General features: G+C 39.2%; 1 protein-coding gene across 1 annotated transcript; it reads right to left on the bottom strand.

Annotated features, from left to right (window-relative positions):
- Positions 1-313: 313 nt before the first annotated feature.
- On the bottom strand, positions 314-1,818 carry LOC104606630 (nuclear transcription factor Y subunit B-3). Its single transcript, XM_010271934.3, has one exon. The coding sequence runs from the start codon at positions 1,300-1,302 to the stop codon at positions 673-675; it is 630 nt and encodes a 209-aa protein (XP_010270236.1). The 5' UTR covers positions 1,303-1,818; the 3' UTR covers positions 314-672.
- Between the last annotated feature and the right edge of the window lie 16,658 nt (positions 1,819-18,476).

Here is an 18,476-nt window from a genome sequence, read left to right as displayed (position 1 = left end):
AGATCTAATCCATGGCAATTGATGTTTTATCTCCCAAACATATGGAGGCTACAAGTGTTTCTCCAAATCTGGAAAATGCTGTCTGCATTCCTTGTTGTTGTTGTTGTTGTATTATTGCTTTTCAAAATTTACCAAAGAAATAAAATTTAACACCGACACCCTCTTAGCTTTCACTTTTTAACCTTCTCCCAACGATTCATGGAATGACTGAATTGAAATTGTGATACCCATTTATGTCTTCCAGAAGAATTCCATTTTAAACTGAAAAAGAAAATGCATAGAAAAACTAAGGAGAATAAGCACAAAAAAAGTATAATACAGAAGATTTGAGATTGTTTTCTGTTGCTCAATTAGAAGAACTAAGACATCATCAGATGCTGTTATATCTATGTTACACATCTTTGCTCTTCACTATGGTGGTGATACATATGTTCTTTCTTCTCTCAATTACACATAGATTCCTCCTTCAACCCAACAACCCCTCACATTAAGTTCTCTCTAATCCAAGTTAATTAACATCTCCAAAATAATTCAGAAGAAAAAGGAAATAGCGGAACAAAGGATAGAGTAGAAAATAGGAACCCTAAAAGGACCATACAATCAGCATCATCATTCACTCGTTCGATATTCATTCAACAACTGTCTATCATAAACAGCACTCACTTCTAACACCTACCTTGGCCTCGCAGCTGGAGCTCCACCGGCGCCAGTGGTCGAACTGGTTTTACCAGCCACGGCCATTTGATGATACGAACCGGAGCCATATACTTGTCCTTGATGATGACCCATCATCATCATCGCCGGCTGCATTCCCCCGTACATCCCACCTCCATTAAAACCGCCACCGCTACCCCCTGGATTTACAACCGCGCCATTGCCTCCCCCGGCCGATCCTGCGCCGCCTGAACCACCACCGGAGCCGTCCTTCTCGCCTTGCCTTCCCATGGAGCTTTTCTCACCTTCCATCTCTCGGAACTTCTGCAGATATATCTTCAAGGGCTCTACGTACTCTTCAAATCCTAACGTGGTCATGGCCCAGAGCAGATCGTCGCCGTTTATCGTCTTCCTTTTCTCTCTCTGGCATTTATCCGACGCTTCACCGGTTATGAAGCTGATAAACTCCGATACGCACTCCTGTACCGTCTCCTTTGCGTCCTTGGAAATCTTGGCGTTCGCAGGAAGTGCTTTCTTCATTATTCGGCTCACGTTAGCGATGGGCAAGAACCGGTCCTGCTCCCGCGGCGAGAACTCGCTGTTCGCGTTGTTGTTGTGCCCGCCGGACTCGTTGTCGGAATCCCCCATGAAGTCCGACCCAGATACTTCTGTGACAAGAACTCACAACGCTACGCTTGCTTCTATGACAGAAGTCGGAAGAGAGAGAGAGAGAGAGAGAGAGAAGAGAAAAGAAAAAGAAACGACCCTTCTATGAGATAAGGAATTTATAGAAAGCGGAGAAAGAAATTAGAATTCTTAGAGACAGCAAAAGAAGCTTCACAGGAAGGGATTGGACGAACTTTGCGGTGAAACAGAGAGAGAGAGAGAGAGAGAGAGAGAGAGAGGAATATAGTAAATTTAGCAGCAAAACCAGATAAAATCAAGAACTCTCGGCTAAGAATTCGACCGTAATCCAAGACGAAAGGAAGAAAGTAGGGATGGGTGTAGAAGGATTGACCGGAAGAGGAACAGACGGTGAGATGGTAACCGGAAAGGAGGGTAATAGGGATAGGGGACGTCGTCGGAAAAGCTAGAGAGAGAGAGAGAGGAAGAGAAATTTGGATCTTTTTTGGGGAGAGGCTTTGGGTAGAGAATGCCGGGTCCGTTGGATCTTTGGTCTAATATCACATCTTCTGCGACACGTGGGCGATTGAGGACCGTTTATGTGTCGATAAGAATGCGTCCCCTGGATAGGCCTGTTGTCGTTTGATGAGTCGAGGCATCGGAGGATCTGGATCGTCGGTGAGCCGCGGCACGGCACGTGGTCGGTAGGAACCGGATGTGTAGAGAGTCTTTATTTGGATTGAGAGTTTCGTTCGTGCCAGCCGCGGGCTTGCGAGTTGCGGCTTGACTTGTTGTTGTTGGATTCAAGCCAAACTGAACCGAGCCAAGCCAAGTGGAAGAAAAGGTCAACGGCGACCTCACTCCAGTCATCCAAATTGACTGACTCTTTTATAAGCCTAATCACGGGCTTCCAACCAACGCAATTTGGATCAGGACCATTCAATTCAATTGGGTGGGCCTTCTTCATACACGTTACGTATAACGTGAGGAGCACCGCTTCAACTTCTGTCTTCAACACGGGCCCATTTAGAATTTTAGATGGTCAAGATCAATGACTTTGGTGGGCTAACCCTAATCAATCAGCCCAGTATCCGAGGATGAATCCTGTGTGTAAAAGTAAAACCGTTGTATACTAATTGTGGTTAGCATTAAATGGTGAGTGGTGGGTTGTTACTTGTATTGAAGGGACAATAAAATAACAAAGGCAAGAGAAAGCGAGCTTCCACTTGCACATCCATAATATATATTACACACCATAGTTTGTTCAATTCTAAATATATACTATAGCTGTAGTTTATACATTATTTGGGGCTGTAGCTGTATGCGAATGAATGAGTTGTGATATAGTTGTTGCTGTTGCAGTGTGTCATTGTCTTGGACGGCTACAGCGCGCCAATGTTCCAGTTCCACACTTCCACTACTAACATAACACTAGTGGGGGAGATTTGTCCTTGGCTAACTATGAATTTTTGACTTTGGACGTCTAATTAAAGTTGTTTTTAAGGGTTAGTTTACTTTAAAAGCATAAATAAAGGAATGAATATATAAAGCAAAAACTGAGACACCCATACACGGAAGGGGTGGGGTGTATTGTTAAGTTTTTTCTTCAATAACTAAACTTTTTTAGAGGGATTGGTTTAAAGGCATCTCAACCCTTGAAATGGGTAATTATTGGGTACCCTAAAACACCATATCAACATACCACCAATACTAAAATTTTGAACCTTGCTGCTTAAGGTTAAGGTTGTCCATGGATTCAAAAAGTCCGATACTCAGTTGGATTTTAGATCCGATTACTTCGAATTTGAGTGTTAAAACTTATATTCCACTCACTTCACATGTAGATTTAACTCCCTCCCATGATCCCATCCAATAAAAATTATTCTTTTATGTATATATATGTAATATAAGTGGCAGTTTGTAGTTTACCCAAAAATCACTTTGAATTGCAATTTTGTATTTAAAATTTAGGCCCTATTCATTTATAAATTTTTCATTGGTTCGGGTAATTTCAATTATGTGCTTATGTTCTTTTGATTGATTTTAAGGTAAATAATATAATTACTTCTTTTTTTTTATCTATAAAAAGGACAAATTTATTCCATCATATTTTACAAACATTTTTCCCATATGAAAAAATTACTTACCCACATGGAAGATGAATGCATTTTATCGAAATACTTAATACAAAAAAATTACTATAAAGTTTATCAATGAAAATCCTCTTATTTATCGAAAAACAAACAAAACCTTAGAGCAATCCACTAATTTTTACTCTTAACCGCCATTCCCCAAACCAGGGAGTAGGGAGGATGCCACCAAATCCAAAATCGACTTTTTCCACCGAGTTCGAACTTTGAAATTTTGTGTTTAAATCTTTTGCACATATACAAGCTTGCAATTCCAACTTGAGTAGAGGTGAAGGAAAGGATCCCATCAAGTTCATGGTTATATTTATATATAGTTTGACTGTTTTGTTTTAGGAATAAACAAATGTATTTCCTCCAATGCGTATCTATGTTGGCGTTGATTCATTCATGGATCGTAATGGGGTTTGACTCCATACTGCAAAGTAGGTGACATTGCTGCAGAGAACCAAGCTGTTGATGCCGGGGCGCGGGCCCTAAGATTCTGATTGGCTCCACATTACTGAAATAGCTGGGGGACCTTTGGTTCTGTTTCTTTTGTTTTTTCAAGTGATGGGCATATGAATTGAATACAGTAAAAAAAAAAAAGGAAAAAAAGAGTGGCGGGGACCGCCACTTGAGAATTGGAAGGGGCCGACCGCCGGTGACGTCCCTGAATCTTTCCGGCTATCAGGTGATGGTCGGGTGGGTGGTCCCTTACGCTCAAAATGACATTTTTATAAGGATGTTGTGGAATGATCTAGAATGCTTTCTCTTTCTAATATACTGGAATAGTACTGGAGTGTATATATATATATATATATATATGAATATGAACCCATTAATATTAGGGATTTTTGGACTGCAATTCCCCTCACAAATTTTTTTACAGCCCCTCTTAGTTTATTAGTAACTCCCCCCTATAAATTACATCATGCCCTTGAATTTGACATCAATCTACAGGCAGGATTCAGTCTATCTCTAGGAAATCCTAACTTCACCTAGGGATGGACTGAATCATAAGAACCCCTTAATATTATGGTCTAATCGCTGAAATTTAAGCAATTGATGAAACTCAGATGATCCAATATTCAGTTGGATCCGTAAAACTAATATGGGTTATTGGCATGTGAAATGAACAGTGTTTCATATGATCGGTGAGAAGTAGAGATGCCAATGGATTGGATCAGATTTAAAGTGGGCATATTGTAATTGATCTGAAAATCTGATTGGATCTTACAAATACTGATTCAAATTTGAATCTAAAAAGGATGTTGGATATCTAAATGTGATTCAATTCTGTTTAACTTTTTTAAAAAATAATAAACTATTAAAAGAAAAAGAAAAAATGACAATTTAAATAAAGAATAACAAAAATATAAGTATTTTCATCATATATATACACTAGCAGGAATCCATGCGATACATGGACTTTGTTAAACGAAAGCTAAACAATAAAACACATAAAATTAATTTCAGCTAGGATTGTTCACCAAACAAATGAAACTGACCAACTTAACCTCACTCGACCGAGTTGGTTGGTTTTTTAGTAATTCCAATCAGCTTTGGTTAAGCAATTTTCCAACCCAGTCAGTTTCGGATAGGCCATTTGTAAACCGACCAAAACCGAATGGATTCGACCAAGGATCAAGGGGAAGTAGCCAGTTGTGGCACCCCAAGAGGTCCCTAGTGAGGTGAAGAGGCCCTAGGAGGGGGCCAAAAAGCTAGCGGAAGCACCGAAGAAGCCAACCACCCAGACCGAGGCGCCAAAGAAGCCCACAGACGGGTCCGAGGTGGGTAGGAAGAGGCCCGCAATAGATATGCCGAGGGAAGAGCCGCCGCAAAAAGGTGGCCAATATAGAGCGACAGACCGAGGAGGTGGTGCAGAGGTCCACACATGGGGAGCGTCCATCTGGGCCTTCATCAGCCCCTTCATCAGTACAGGGGCTCCTCGAGAGAGCCAAGGGGGCCAGAAAGATCTTCCGCCTACAATGACAACTCCGAGAAGGGGACTCCGTTCAGGATGAGGGGGTCAACTAGGAACTGGTGAGCGGGGCCTTCTAGCCGAGGGATCACTACCACCTGTTGCAGAGCAACCCAAAGGCCATCTACGATGAGGGCCTGTACCACTTAGCTGAGGTAAGATGCTTTTCAGTTTTGTGTTTCTTTCTCTCCCTACCCTTTCGTTTGCTAACTGGCTTTGTTGCAGGCATATCTGCATTTTGTCGGTTTGGGGGACTGAATGAGGCAGGCCATGTCTCGCATTGACAAGGCGGAGATGGAGAAGAAGTCCATCGAGGAGAAGCTCCAGAAGGAATGGGAGAAGTTCCAAAAGGCAGCTGCTGCCACTGAGGACAAGCACCAGAAGTTTTGAAAGGCGTTCTTGGACGAGCAATTAGTTCGGGAGCACCTCAAGATTCAGCTGAAGGAGGCACGACAAGGACTCTCCAAGGAATAGATGGAGCGGGTCTAACTGGAGAGCATCATCACCGAAGCGGGTTTGTTAACACCGTAATGGTGTAATCTTGGTAGTAAGGCGTAAGATTTCGGGCTGAAACCATGAGGGCGAAGGCTAGCTTCTCCACTTCGGAATATCTGGTTTCGGCGTCGCACAACACTTTGGTGACATAGTATATCGGTTTCTGTGCTCTGTCTTCTCTGATCAAGATTGAGTTGACTACTTCGTTCCCATCTGATATGTAAAGGTATAGAGTTTCTCCTCGTACTGGGCGGGCCAAGAGGGGAGGTGAGGCGAGGTACTCCTAGACTTCATCGAAAGCATGTTGAGATTCCTCCATCCACTGGAAATCCTTCAATTTCTTGATGGCTCGGAAGAAGGGAAGACATCGGTCAACTGACTTTGACATGAAGCAGTTGAGCGCCGCCACACGGCCAATGAACTTCTGGGTTTCCTTCACCGACCGAGGAGGTGCCATGTCCAATATGGCTTGTATTTTCTCAGGGTTGGCTTCGATACCTCGATTTGCTTCGTCTGCCATATCTTCCTCAACTTCTTCTATTGGTTCGCCTCCTTCAACCCTCTCTCTCTCTCTTTACTTTTGTTGGCTCTTTGCAGTATGCAAAGGGTTCTCTCTATTTCAAGGTCGAATTTTGCTAGTTCTTTGCCTCTAGTGCGTGTCATACACTAACTAATCTGAACACAACAAGAATTTGAACACATTAAATAAAGAGTAAAATCCAAATTAACCAAGGTTAACAAGTTCTAATATTATTTTAGGATTAAATCCCTGGCAATGGCGCCAAAAACTTGATATCTATAATTATATAACCCTAGCAAGTGCAATAGTTATCAAGTGGTATAAAGATATCGTTCCCACGAGGATTTAACAAAATAAGTATTAGAACTATAACTTCCCTCAATTATTTGGACAACCGAATTTTGGATCTAACAATAGGAACTACTGAAAATTAAAGATAGAAAAAGAAAAGAGATAAAAACAATGGCAATCAATGATTGAACTTGCAACGATTTAACTGAAAGTGCCAGGACTATTGGTCCACCGAACATTTCCAATTATCAATTTATTAAATTAACCAAGATAATTTATTATTTTCATAAGCTGAAGTTTTTCCTAATTTATTTAATATTCCCTTCCAGGATATATCAAACCTACTTCTATCAAGTAACCCTTCGATTCCTCGATTAGAGTTCTCGAGATAGAAAGTGCGTTAAGTTCTATGAAAAACCTGTATCATCAGATCAATCATGTATATATATTCCTATATACCATTCAATTCACACTATGAGTTATTTAGTCTATTATATGAATTCCCCTTTCGGTTCATTCACATAAACCAAATCAACTAAGAGGTGGCCAAGCTCCTAATTGCATTACGCATAATAACTCATAGACAATATGAAAATAAAAACAACTTGGTTGAATTAAATAAAAGTCAATTCATGGTCGTGGTTAGGCTTTCCATAGCCCCAGCTATAAATAAACTAGTTCATGATAAAGAAGATTAAACAAACAAGGTATAAGAAAGACCTCATGATGTCGCCCTTGAAGTTGAGATCGAAGAGCTTGTCTTCTCCTTGCCGCCGCCTTCTTCTCCTCCTAGGTTGCTGATTGCTTCCTTGAAAGCTGAAGCTCTCTTGGAGGACTTTTGATTGCTCCCCAGATTGATTGATGCCTGGTGCTAGTCCCCCCCCCCCCCCCCCCCCCCCCCCCCCCTTTATATAGCTTTAGGTGGAGGGGCTGTTTCCAACTCTTTTTTGGAGTTCTTTCTCAAAAATAGAAAGTCCTAATTCCTAATGATTAGTTTAGATCTAATTTTATCCTATCTCTTATCTGATAATCTCAATCTCCTTTATCTTTCTAGAATTACATCAGAAAATTAAATCTGATAGCACTCTTTGCAGTTTGCTTATTCTTGTATTCGTATTGGGCTTCTTCAACGAATTGGGCTGCGGCAAGGCTTATCTGTGAACTGGGCTTCTGCTGGGAACTGGGCTTCTCTACGAATTTGCTCAGAATTAGGGCCCGATTTTGACTTTTATGCAGTCCGAATCATTCAAAACTCAAAACATAAAAGTTGTAGAGTTTTTCCTTATCTTTCCAATGCTTCTTGAATCATCTCAATCGATGTCCGGATAGGAGAGTTATACCCAGATTACTACGCGGCGCCGAAACTATGCAAAATTACCCGATTAGCCTTGTTTTTCTCCTGACGCATTCTTTCATGCCCTGAATCGAAATACAAGCATAATGAGTCCAATTAAGTACTAATTAAATATAAAAGACTGAATATTTAGGGATAAAAATATGATAATTTTTATTCTTATCAGGCATCACCTGCTGCTAATGAAGGGTGAGAAACATATTGGCAAACTGCTCCCAAGAGCTAATTGACCTCGGGGGAGGCTGCAGAACCAGCGGCACGCTGCCCCCTTGAAGGTGGCATGGAAAGTACGACACGTCAAGGTGTCCGAATACCCGTAGAGTATCATGAGTGCTCGAAAACTCTCCAGGTGGTCATCCGAGCCTGAGGAGTCGTCGTACATCTCCAAAGTAGGAGCCTTGAAGTGTAGGGGGAGAGGCTCCGAAATGATTTCCGATGTGAATGCGTCCATGCAATCAGCGGAGTTGCCGTGACTGGTTGAGGCGTTGGCTTGACTCTCCTTAACCTAGCGGAGCTCGTCCTTGACAGCCCTGATCTCGGCTCACAACTCAGAAAACCCTAGGTCAGGAAGGGCATGGGCCCTGCTTCTATCTTCACGGATTTGGTGGGTGTCAACTCGGACTCCCGAGTACTCCGAGACTGGGTCGCATGCTCCTCTACGGGCGCGGTGATCATTCAGAACGTCCCGAAGATCCAAGACAGGAGGGGGAGTGCCGTGGCATTGGCTCTCGCCTCGGGAGCGAACTCCAGGGCGGCCGAGATGCCCGTCATCGTCCCTGGGGACCTCCCTCCAATGGCAGTGGTGTTGCTCCGAAGGCTGGTGACTGTCTTCGGATTGAGTGGGCACATTTTCCCTTCAGCTGGGAGGACGGATATTCCCTCGTGGTGAATTAGGGGGCGGTTATAGCCTGGCTCCGATGGCTCGGCCAACAAGTTGTTGCCCTGGCCGAGGGCTGGTGACTCGACATGCTCGTGTCGGCCCTGATCCTCTGACACCCCAGCGGGGCAGTTGCCTCGAGAGGGACCTCCAACTCAGGGGCAAACTTCTTCCATATGTTGAGTAAGGCGGTTCAAATGATCGATGACAGCTTGAAATTGTTCATAGGTGACCAAGTTTTGATTATTCTTGGTTCTCCGCACCATGGCTTTCGAGCTTAGGAGGGATTGGAGTAAGTATTTTTTTTTTATCCTAAAAAGGGGGTCGTCTTAGCAATGCTTCCCATAGACGGCGCCATTTATTACCCCATGGATTAGCCAGGGGCAACGAGGTAAATTCACTCTCCAAGTTCCGAAGGTAGGCTGAAGACTTCGAGGCCTTGGGAGAGGTAAGCCGAGGCCGAATACTATAGGCCGATGTGAGGTATTCCTTTCGAGGACCGTAGAAGTCGAGGACGGTGAGTCGTCACCTCGATGGCGAGATTCCTAGAGATCCGAGGTACTGCAAAACAAGAAGTGTCAGAGGCCTCGGGTGTAAACCCGAGAAGGAGGCTCCAACGTTCAAGTTAGTACGATGTGTAAAATAGGAGGAGGTGCAGATGAGGTCTTGGTGACAGTCCTCGAATACACCAATTCCCTAAGAGTAAATGCTAAGGAAGAAAGGTAGGTGTAGAAAGTGAATGAGGGAGTTATGTCAAAATCCCAAGTTCTGGATCCCCCGTTAAGGGAGAGTTAGCTCTTATTTATACTTGAACGGGCTGGAGGTAGGTGAAGATGAACGCACCAAATGAGGGTCGTATGAGGTTAGGCGGCAGGCCCCGACGGGTATGTCTGACTGCCTTGCGGTTGGCTCCATACGAAGGCAGTAGGGCTTTCCCCCTGTTGCGGCTAGCGATGTCAAGCGTTAGTGGGTTGGGCCTCCCAGCCCGTAATGGGCTAGGCCTGACTAGCCCACATCACAAATATTTAAATAATATTTTACTTTTTAGTGTTAAAGTTATTATTTGAATAAGATTTAAATTGACTAATCTATTAAATTTATTTATATTGTTATTACATTATTTCGTGATGATTTTTGAAAGATATAAAATTATTAATAATATAAATATTATTAAATCTATTATATATTTTTTTTTTGTTTTCATAAACATTTTAAAATGAAATGTGTGGACGGAACCCCTTTTCAGAAAATGACTTAGGAAAGATGTTTGGTGGTAGCTCTCCAACGGATGGATGATATTTGTATCATTGAAAAGTATTAAGGAGGTGATCATTTAGGGTTTTCGAATAGGGTTTTCTTTGGGGTGGCTCCCTCCCGAAGGGAGCCGCCCATCTAGTTTCTCCTTTCCCCTTCCCCCATGTGTTCTCTCTCTCTCTCTCTCTCTCTCTCTCTCTCTCTCTCTCTCTCTCTATCTATCTATCTATCTGTCTATCTATCTATTTATCTATCTATCTTTATCTCTATCTATCTCTTTCGAGAGAGGCTTCATCTCGAATTCTTCTCAAGGCTTCTTAAGTTTTCTCAAGGCTTTGTTCTCTGGTTTCTCCCATTTGGGTTCTCCTTTCCCCATGTTTTTCTCCCATCTATTCGTTCTTCCCTCGCCTTTCCCCCATCGTTTGCTCTTCTCTTTCCTATTGTTTTTTGTGCTTCTTTTTATGTTTTCTTTTCTTTTTGCAAGCGTTTTGACATGGGGTTCGTGCCTTGGACTCTTTATTGGGCGATCGTTACTGGTGGATGTAGCTTCACAATTGTCGTCTATGATTGAGCCAGCTCGCATTTCTCCAGCAATTGCTGTTAATGGTGAGTTCCGTTCGCAGTCCTCCGGCGAATGCAGTCTTTTGGAATCCTCTATTGTCAGATTTGTTCACCGTTTGTGGTGGATTGGAGATGTGCTTGTCTACTTCTGTTGGTGATTTTTATTTACCTTTATTCAGTTGCAGAAGTTCTTTATGTTCTCCTTCATCCATTTTTTATATTTTGTTCTCTTGACAAATTGTTTCAAATGAATTATGATGCCTAAGGGCGGTTTCCAAAAAAAAAAAAAAGATGATATTTGTATCAATTGCACCCTGATCTTATTAGCTCTACTTCAAGTGGCAAGGCTTCATGTGAAGTTGTGAACTCCAAGCCTTCTTTGTTGTATCGTCTCTCCTATAATGTTTTATAAACTCATAAAGTTTATAATGTAATGTTCAACTGATCGAGCTCCTATAATTTCCATACAAGTACCACCATCAATAAAAACTATCACGGGCAGAGATCGTTGACATTTTCACACTGACACTAGAACAATTGCAGTGTTGGATAGAGCTAGAAGGTCCAAAATTTCCTCCATAAAGAGGGCATATATGTCCTTTGCTTTCACTTCAAAAACTGCCCACTTAATATCTTAATTAATTTTTGGATAAATAAATTATAAAAAGTGACCATAAATTATAAATCATTTTACCTTAGAGATACTGCCATGTGTAAATGCACATACACATTTACTAATATATATATATATATATATATATATATATATATATATATATATATATATATATATATATATCTGGAACTCTAAAGTGAGCCTTAATGCCCGCACACGACATGGGTGATTTTAGGCATGGCCCAATTTTATTGTAATTTTTTTTAATTACATTTTATTATTTCATATATAAATAATCGTATACACTAAAATTTATATAAAATAAAATTTTAAGTTTATTTTTAATATTTAGTCTATCTTGTAAATATATTAAAAGCAAAATGGGGTACGGTTGACCCCATCCAAGAAACCGTAATAATCAAAACCAAAATTTTTTGTTCGGTTTTCGGTTAAAGCCAAATTTCAACAATATATATATATATATATATATATATATATATATATATATATATATATATATATATATATATTATAGATAATAAAGTTTGGTTAATTCAATTTTTTTCGGTTAACTGAAATTCTAAACCTAAAAACCAAAACCGAAACCAAAATTTGGGTTTCAGTTTTTTGGTTTTAACCAAATAATGCTAACCCCTAGCTTTTGCAGTTAGGAAATGGGATCTACACATGCGAGTGTTGTGTGAAAAAACCTGACATTTTAGCCCGTGCGGGTTAGGTGAGCGTGTGAGAAAATCACGCTTTGAGTCTCGTTTGTCTCTCCCCCTCTTTGTCAGCTATCCTAAATTGGCAAGACTATGTTTAGGGTAGCTGACTTGTCAATGAGCAAACGTTTGGGAACTGGCAAGAATTGGCCAACGTTCGAGGACTGACAAAAACCAACCAAGCTATGTTTAGGATGGCTGAGTTGTCGGCCAGCGAATGGTTGAGGCTGACGGTCAACATGCATTTGACGAGGTGTATCACTCCTCGCTCTCCTACACCTAGTCCTTTTTCATTAGGGAGAATGACAGTTCAGCCCAGGATCAGAATTCATAGGCCTAAAGTACAATTGGGGTATGTACCAGCTCGGAATTGATACTAATTCACAAGCGGGCATTGGTGCATATGGTGGGGGGTAATTGACCTTTCCAAATATTGTAGATCTGCAAAGGAAATCAGAATTCTGCAATGGGCCTGTCCGCACTTCTCCATTTCTTTTATTTTTCTGTGAGGGTTTCGTTTCGTTCTATTTTTTTCTCTTCCCTTTATCTCCCACTCCCATTGGATCGTCTAATTGCATTCCTAGGCTTCTATTCTTTGTAAGGGTTTTCTATTTATCTCTTCTTATTTTTCTTCTTCATTTGTTCAGCTATTTGCTTCTCTGTTTTTTTTCGGGGTTGTAAGATAAGTACTGGTGATGGGAGAAGGTTTTTCTTGCAAGTTGTGATTCATTTATTTGCTCTAATTTCCTTCATGTGATTTTTAGTATTTGCTTTCCACTCACAGGTTTCGTCTTGTTCAATTAGTGTTCTTTTTGTTTGCTCCATTTTTCTTTTAAATTTCTGTTGTTTTGGTTGCAGGTTTGGAGTCGTCACTTTGTTTTGGGTGTTATAGTTGTGAGTATACCACTCTTAGGTTTGGTTTTTTGGTAGTGATTAAATGTTCGTCACTCGTTGTCGTGTTAATGAACTAAGTGCTTTTTTTTGTGGGTTATTTGGTGTTTCTTTGGGTTGTTTATGAAGGGCTTGATGTAAGTGTCTTTTTGGATTTCTGGGATTGTTTGTCTCTGTTGTTTACTTTTATAGGTGTGTTTCTACGCATTACTTCTCATTTTGATCAAATAGCAAGAACCATACTAATTTTTTTTTTGTTATATAAGCTTGGAAGAGGTTGTTGTGCCTCTCATATCATTTAACATTTTCACTCTTAAACCCATGTATGTTCTTTCCATGTCTGGTCATATGTAAAACTGTTTATGTTCTAAAAATTGACATCGGAATTGCTCATCAGTTGGGTTTTATTTTGAAATTCGAGAAATAGTGTTGGACATTTCGTTTCTTTCGTTAGCACTTAATGACAATGTCAATTTTTAGAAACAATAAGAATACTTTAAGACAATATATAAAAAATAAGGGTGCAGTTAGTCCATTTCACAAATAGTAAAGATAATTTAAGGAAATTGTCCTTTTCTTTTTTCTTATTTAGTATTCACTTTGCTTGTTTGGAATTGATTTGGCTTTTTGTATGATGAGGATTGCAAGGAATGTGTGGCTTTAAGATAAAACAATTGCCTTGTAAGGGAATGGTTTGCCTGGTTATGTTGTCCATTGTTTATAGAACGAGAACCTAATTGATGCTAAGCATGGAAGGTGTATGGAATATATATGGCATTGAATTCCAATTTGAATGAAACGAGAGATCCAAAGTTCCCGGTTTTATTATTTTGATAGTGGCTGATTTGAAAAACTTATTGCTTTGTCGTTAGTAAAATAATATTTTTGGGAGGTTTGGGCTTCTTAATGGCTGAAGCTGAAGTTGGGTAGGTTATTAATAAGTTTGAAGATTTTCCAATTTAATTATTTTACATATTTTTAAATTATTTGCCATGAAAATACAAGTTTATAGAATTAATCTTTTTTACTGAATGTGATCAAACGGGTTGTGTTGGGCCATGTCGTGCAGGCCGTTCTAAGTTGGGTTGTGCTTCCCTCCCCTGGGATACTTTAGGGGGTTGGCCCAATCCCACGTAGGCCTGTGTCATGCCACAGGTCGGGCTGGTCTACAGGCCTAGTCTTAGGCCAGGCCGGGCCATGAATCGGGCTAATCCATGCTTTTTAAAAATTTTGAAAAAATAATTAAAAAGTTAACATAGATTAAAAAATAGGTAAAAATTTAAAAAGATCTTAAGTTTTATTTTATATGAATTTTGATGTATACAATTGTTTATATATGCAATAATAAAATGAAAAGGTATAATAAAATTGAAAATAAAATTTTATATTATACATATAATATACAGTTTGAGAACACACAGGCTCGTTCCGTGCCACGGGCAAAGTCTTAGGCCAGGCCCAGCCACAAACCGGGCTAAGCCATGTTTTTTAAAAATTTTGAAAAAATTAATGAAATTTTTAACATAAATTATAAAAGATCTAAAAATTTTATTTTAGCCCAAGACGGCATGGGCCCGTATTGTGCCGCGGGCAGGGATGGTATGCGGGCCAAGTCTTAGGCCAAGCCGGGCCACAAACAGAGCTAAGACTGTTCATGGGCTTGGTAGCATGATACTTCAGCCCGAACCATTAACAATGTTAAATTAATTAATTAATTAATTTGAGATAGCCTTTAACAATCTTGTGTTTATAATACATAAGTTTTATTTATTTATTTACTCGTTTACTAAATTATTTAATTAGTTAATAATTTAATATTCTAACAAATTATTATTACTAGCAAAGTAAGACATAAAATTGTGTATATATTTACTCTCACATGTTTGTCTATTTATCTCATTTATTTTACTAAATTTATTTATTTATTAAATTAAATTAATTATTATTTAACTATTTACAATTACTCCACTATATAAAACAAAAATACAATGACAAAAGTCATCTCTCCATCTTTCACTCTATTGCCTGATGGTCGTGATTATTTATTTATTTATTATTTTATTTTATTAAATTAAATATATCATTATACATAATTTTTTTTATTTTAATTAAACATTTTTTCCAATAAACTTTTAATTAAAAAATTTACCTTTCACAAATTTTTTTCCTATATAATAATTTACCTTTTGACATGCCACTTACCAGCATGTTTTACCGCTAGTTTTATTAATTTATTTTTAACTTTTCATTATTTTCTTTCACATTTTCTAAAAAAAAATTGTATTGCCCACGACCCAGCATGCTAGAGCCTGCCCAGGCCCGCATGCTGGCCCACATTATGACAAAAAAAATTGTCCACTCTTTTTCAGTTTTTCTCAAAGAAAAAAAATATGACAAAAAAACAAATAACTCTCGACCCATACTAAATTGTTATGTCTAGATTATTTTTCATAGATGAAAGATGCTATAAAGAGGGTTAGAGAAACCTCAGCTTCAATGAGGGAAGGTTTTAGCTGATTGGAGAAATCTCGGTGAAAAACAGCGCCCAAACTCTGATTTTGTGAGTTGCTGTTATGATCATCCATGAGGTTGTCATCAGCAATTTCACCAGAGTAATCAGCACTTGGTAGTTGGTAATCGTCTTTTCTTACTAATTGCTTAAATTTGTCAGTGTAAAATTAATTCAAATTTGTAATTTATATGGATCGTTTTATACTCTACATATTTGCATTCACACTTATTTGCATTATTTTCAAACGGAGCCTAAAGAAATATAATCCCCAATACGAAACCTTAGCAATTGATATTATTCATCAGCTTTCAACCCGAGAGAGAGAGAGAAGGTTTTGATTCCAATGATACAAGGGGAAAAAAAGAACTTATTGACTAGTTGTGGGGGATAAAGTATTCATGTAGAGATAAAATTGTAAGTTTAAAAATATTTGACCCATGTGAATGATATCGGATCTCCTACCCATAAGAACTCTGCTCATATCTACCCACATAACATTGCAGTCACACATGGAGAACATGTCATCCTCTAATGGTTCAACACGTTTCACTAACCTAGTGCCAATTGTATCAAGTGGGGCCACCCCACAGAATACACCTTAAGTGGTTTTGGAAACCAGAGGATATATTTAAGTTGTTAACATAAAAACTATGTAAAAATGCATTTATGGATGTTTTATTGGTAAAAATAAATTTATGTATGAAAATACTTATTTACATTAGGACCCGTGGGATGCATGAGTTTTATTAACATTGAACCAAAGGAGTTTATGATTGTTTAAGCTGGCTCCAACCACTCCTGTCATTTAAAATAGTTATATATTTAGCATAAATCTAGGTTCATCATTAAATTATAGAGTACTCTTAACAGTAAAATTACTGTCAATAATTTACAGAACCAACCCTGAAATCGATCTCGGAACTGTCAAGATCAAAACCGGTTCTGAAACTCGATTTTACATGATAGATTCTGGTTCCAAAATTCTGAAACCAATTCCTGAAGGATAGATTTCAGGTTTTGTCATAAAATTAAACCGAATCGATCCATACTAACCCCTAATTATACCTTTAGCATCAATTCCTCGATTGATTTTGCAAATTTAACAAAGTAGTGAGGAACTTATAACAAATATTTGAAAAACACCATCAACCTAGTTCAAATCCACTTAACAATGTCCTGCTTCTAATTCACATATATCCTTTTGCAAATTGTTCATACAGAGATCCATTCATCCACCCTCGAGGTTGTCAACTCCGTTACAAGTCCAATCTGTACAATGTGCTAACATGATTATTATCGTGATTATTTTCAGCATCTAATTTTTGCTTATTATTCTCTCAAAACACCCTAGTCCATTCCCCAGATATTCAATTAGACCACTTTAGAGTCCGTTTAGTTCATGGCCGGAATAAGAACCGAAATTAGAATCAAAATCCTTTGAAATCATAAAATTAGAATGATCTATTCCCATTATCTGTTTGGTTCAGATAGGAATGAGAATGAGAATTGGAATGGAATTTCATTCCCTAAGGAGGGGCAAAGACTGGTCATTCCCTCAAATGGAAAAATGTCATTCTAGTAGGAATGAGAATGGGATTCTGTTCCGCTCAACTAAACAGTTGGAGACGGAATAGCCCATTCCATGGTAGGTTCAAGGGGTAGTGTATCATTAGCAAATTTGGAAACAGGAGATAGATAGATTGATTTGTAGAATAAAATGAAGTTATTAATTACAAGCTTAGAAATGGTTGCATTATTAACACACAGCTGCATTCTGCACCTACTGCAAGAGTCTAGCCTCCCAGACAATTTCACAACCATTAGTTGGGTCTGTCCAAATGCAACTACAAGAAGTCGTAGTAATTGGAAATGTTTCCCGTTCCCCTGCTGGAATAAGAAGGCTAAACATGACTACACCCCATCAGATCTCAAGTTCAATAATCATCAAATATCTTCCCTCTTCCCCCCTTAAGTTATGTCAAATCTAATGTATCTCAAGCAGATCATTTTGACATGAACCAAACTATTGGTCAAATGAACATGGAACCCTTGAAAGCCAACATCAAACATTCAGGGGACATCGATCATACAGTGAGGCTGCATCTGGGCTGGATTCTTGAAACCTGACGAAATCTCAATTCCTTCTGTTAGTGTGTCTGTTGTGTTGTCCCATTTAATGGAGATATTTGAATGAAGGCCTGTTGTAAATAGGAAGAATGACTTCTCAAATTCTACTATTCGTCTACAGTAAGTTGGGTGTTGGGGGGAAGGGGTATCAATCCGCATTCATGCATTAAATCTGTATGATTTCTTGGCGAATTGGGTGTTGGTCTATACCCTATATGTTCCATAAAAGTTCACAAAATATTGACTATGGGATAACGCCACTTTCGTATCAGCATCTGAATTCTTCTCCATACTTCGTTATAATTCAGTAAAAATACCCAAACTAATGCAGCATCAGTGGACAATGTCGGGCGCCGGCGGCGAGCATTCATCTTTCCACTTTTTTTATCGAGCTGATCCAATGTATCAAATAAGAAATGCTCCTGCATAGATTTGCCGCCAATGCCGCCTCTGGCTATAATCCTATAAAGACGATACGAGTTATTTTCATCGGCTTCTTCATAAAAAAATTCTTGCGAGAGAGAAGTCGATCGGCGAGGCTCGACCGCCACAGAATGTCCGACAATATTTTTCTAATTGCTTCAATTGTAGCGTTCACACATCTCCTTCTGAGTCGGTCGGAATCATCCGGCATGCTCCCGGATGGCAGGTTCTATTTACCAATAAAATACCATTATCCAATGTTAGTCCAAGCTATCTATGTAGGGCCTTGGGAGGGGTAAAAGGGTACGGTAGTAACGGTACTAATATATCAAGTACTGATGGCCCCTAAATGGATAGATTACCATTTACCAATACCTTACAAATTTTGGTAGTTTTATAAGGTTAAGATCCCTATTGTCTTCTTATGTGATAATTCAAATAAGTA

This window comes from Nelumbo nucifera, chromosome 1 (assembly GCF_055504915.1).
Source record: "Nelumbo nucifera cultivar China Antique chromosome 1, China Antique-T2T, whole genome shotgun sequence".
NCBI classification, from domain to species: domain Eukaryota; kingdom Viridiplantae; phylum Streptophyta; class Magnoliopsida; order Proteales; family Nelumbonaceae; genus Nelumbo; species Nelumbo nucifera.
The sequence above is the reverse complement of the archived record's forward strand: the minus strand, read 5'-3'. Positions and strand labels throughout refer to the sequence as shown.

Excerpts from the sequence above, each read along its gene's own strand:
- LOC104606630 (XM_010271934.3), bottom strand. The coding sequence starts at position 1,302 with ATGGGGGATTCCGACAACGAGTCCGGCGGGCACAACAACAACGCGAAC.